Source organism: Eumetopias jubatus, unplaced genomic scaffold (assembly GCF_037043125.1).
Source record: "Eumetopias jubatus isolate StellerSeaLion01/CBP00866 unplaced genomic scaffold, mEumJub1_p1.0 scaffold_15, whole genome shotgun sequence".
Classification (NCBI taxonomy): Eukaryota; Metazoa; Chordata; class Mammalia; order Carnivora; family Otariidae; genus Eumetopias; species Eumetopias jubatus.
The window spans coordinates 54,241,516-54,242,420 of NW_028274821.1; the positions used below are offsets into that span (position 1 = coordinate 54,241,516).

At 36.2% G+C, this 905-nt stretch overlaps 1 protein-coding gene across 1 annotated transcript; it reads left to right on the forward strand.

Moving 5' to 3' along the window:
- Positions 1–337: 337 nt before the first annotated feature.
- Positions 338–675, forward strand: LOC148162420 (mitochondrial import inner membrane translocase subunit Tim9-like). Its single transcript, XM_088018958.1, has 2 exons — positions 338–538; positions 623–675. Exons 1-2 carry the CDS (start codon positions 406–408, stop codon positions 673–675), a joined length of 186 nt encoding a protein of 61 aa, XP_087875084.1. The 5' UTR covers positions 338–405.
- The last annotated feature ends 230 nt before the right edge of the window (positions 676–905 follow it).

Here is a 905-nt window from a genome sequence, read left to right on the forward strand (position 1 = left end):
GTCTAACAGAAGTTCTGTAAACACAATGGAAACAATAAAAAGAAATTTTGTAATATTAGGAAGAAATGGCAATAAAAACAGAAAAAAAATATGGGAATTCAACAGATTTTCCTTCTCTTGAGATTTCAAAATCATGTTTCAAGCAAAAATTATAATATTAATATGATCTTTTTGCACAGTAAATATTTACACCATTTTGATTATAAATGGGAGAGGGCGCTCCGCCCCTAGATTCGACTGGCAGCGCAGCCCCCCAGCCTCGCACTGGTGTTGGATGTGAGAGCCTGTGCTTAAGTAAGAAATCAGTCATTAGAAACATTCAAGCAAAGGTTGGACAACTAATTTTCTGGAACAAAAGGAAACTCATGCATCAGAAAAGGTGACTAATAAACATACCAATAGAATATGGCTGCACAAATACCAGAATCTAATCAGATAAAACAGTTTAAGGAATTTCTTGGAACCTACAATAAACTTACAGAAACCTGCTTTTTGGATTGCATTAAAGACTTCACAACAAGAGAAGTAAAACCTGAAGAGACCATCTGTTCCGAACATTGCTTACAGAAATAGTTAAAAATGACACAAAGAATATCCATGAGATTTCAGGAATATCATATTCAGCAGAATGAGGCCCGGGCAGCCAAAGCAGGACTTCTTGGCCAACCACGATAGAGAAGTCCTAATGGATGGACTTTTGATGAAAGATTGCCAGCAGCTATTGTGATGGAAATGAGGATTCATCTGATAGAATCCCCTGAAAGCAGTAGCCACCATATTAAACTGTCTGTCCTAACTTTGGCAAATGGAAACAACTGGAGAAACAAAATTGCTATTTACCGAGAATAATCAAAATAGGAGGTCTTATTGTTGAATGAAAATAATAAGATGCAACATTTGTTGAG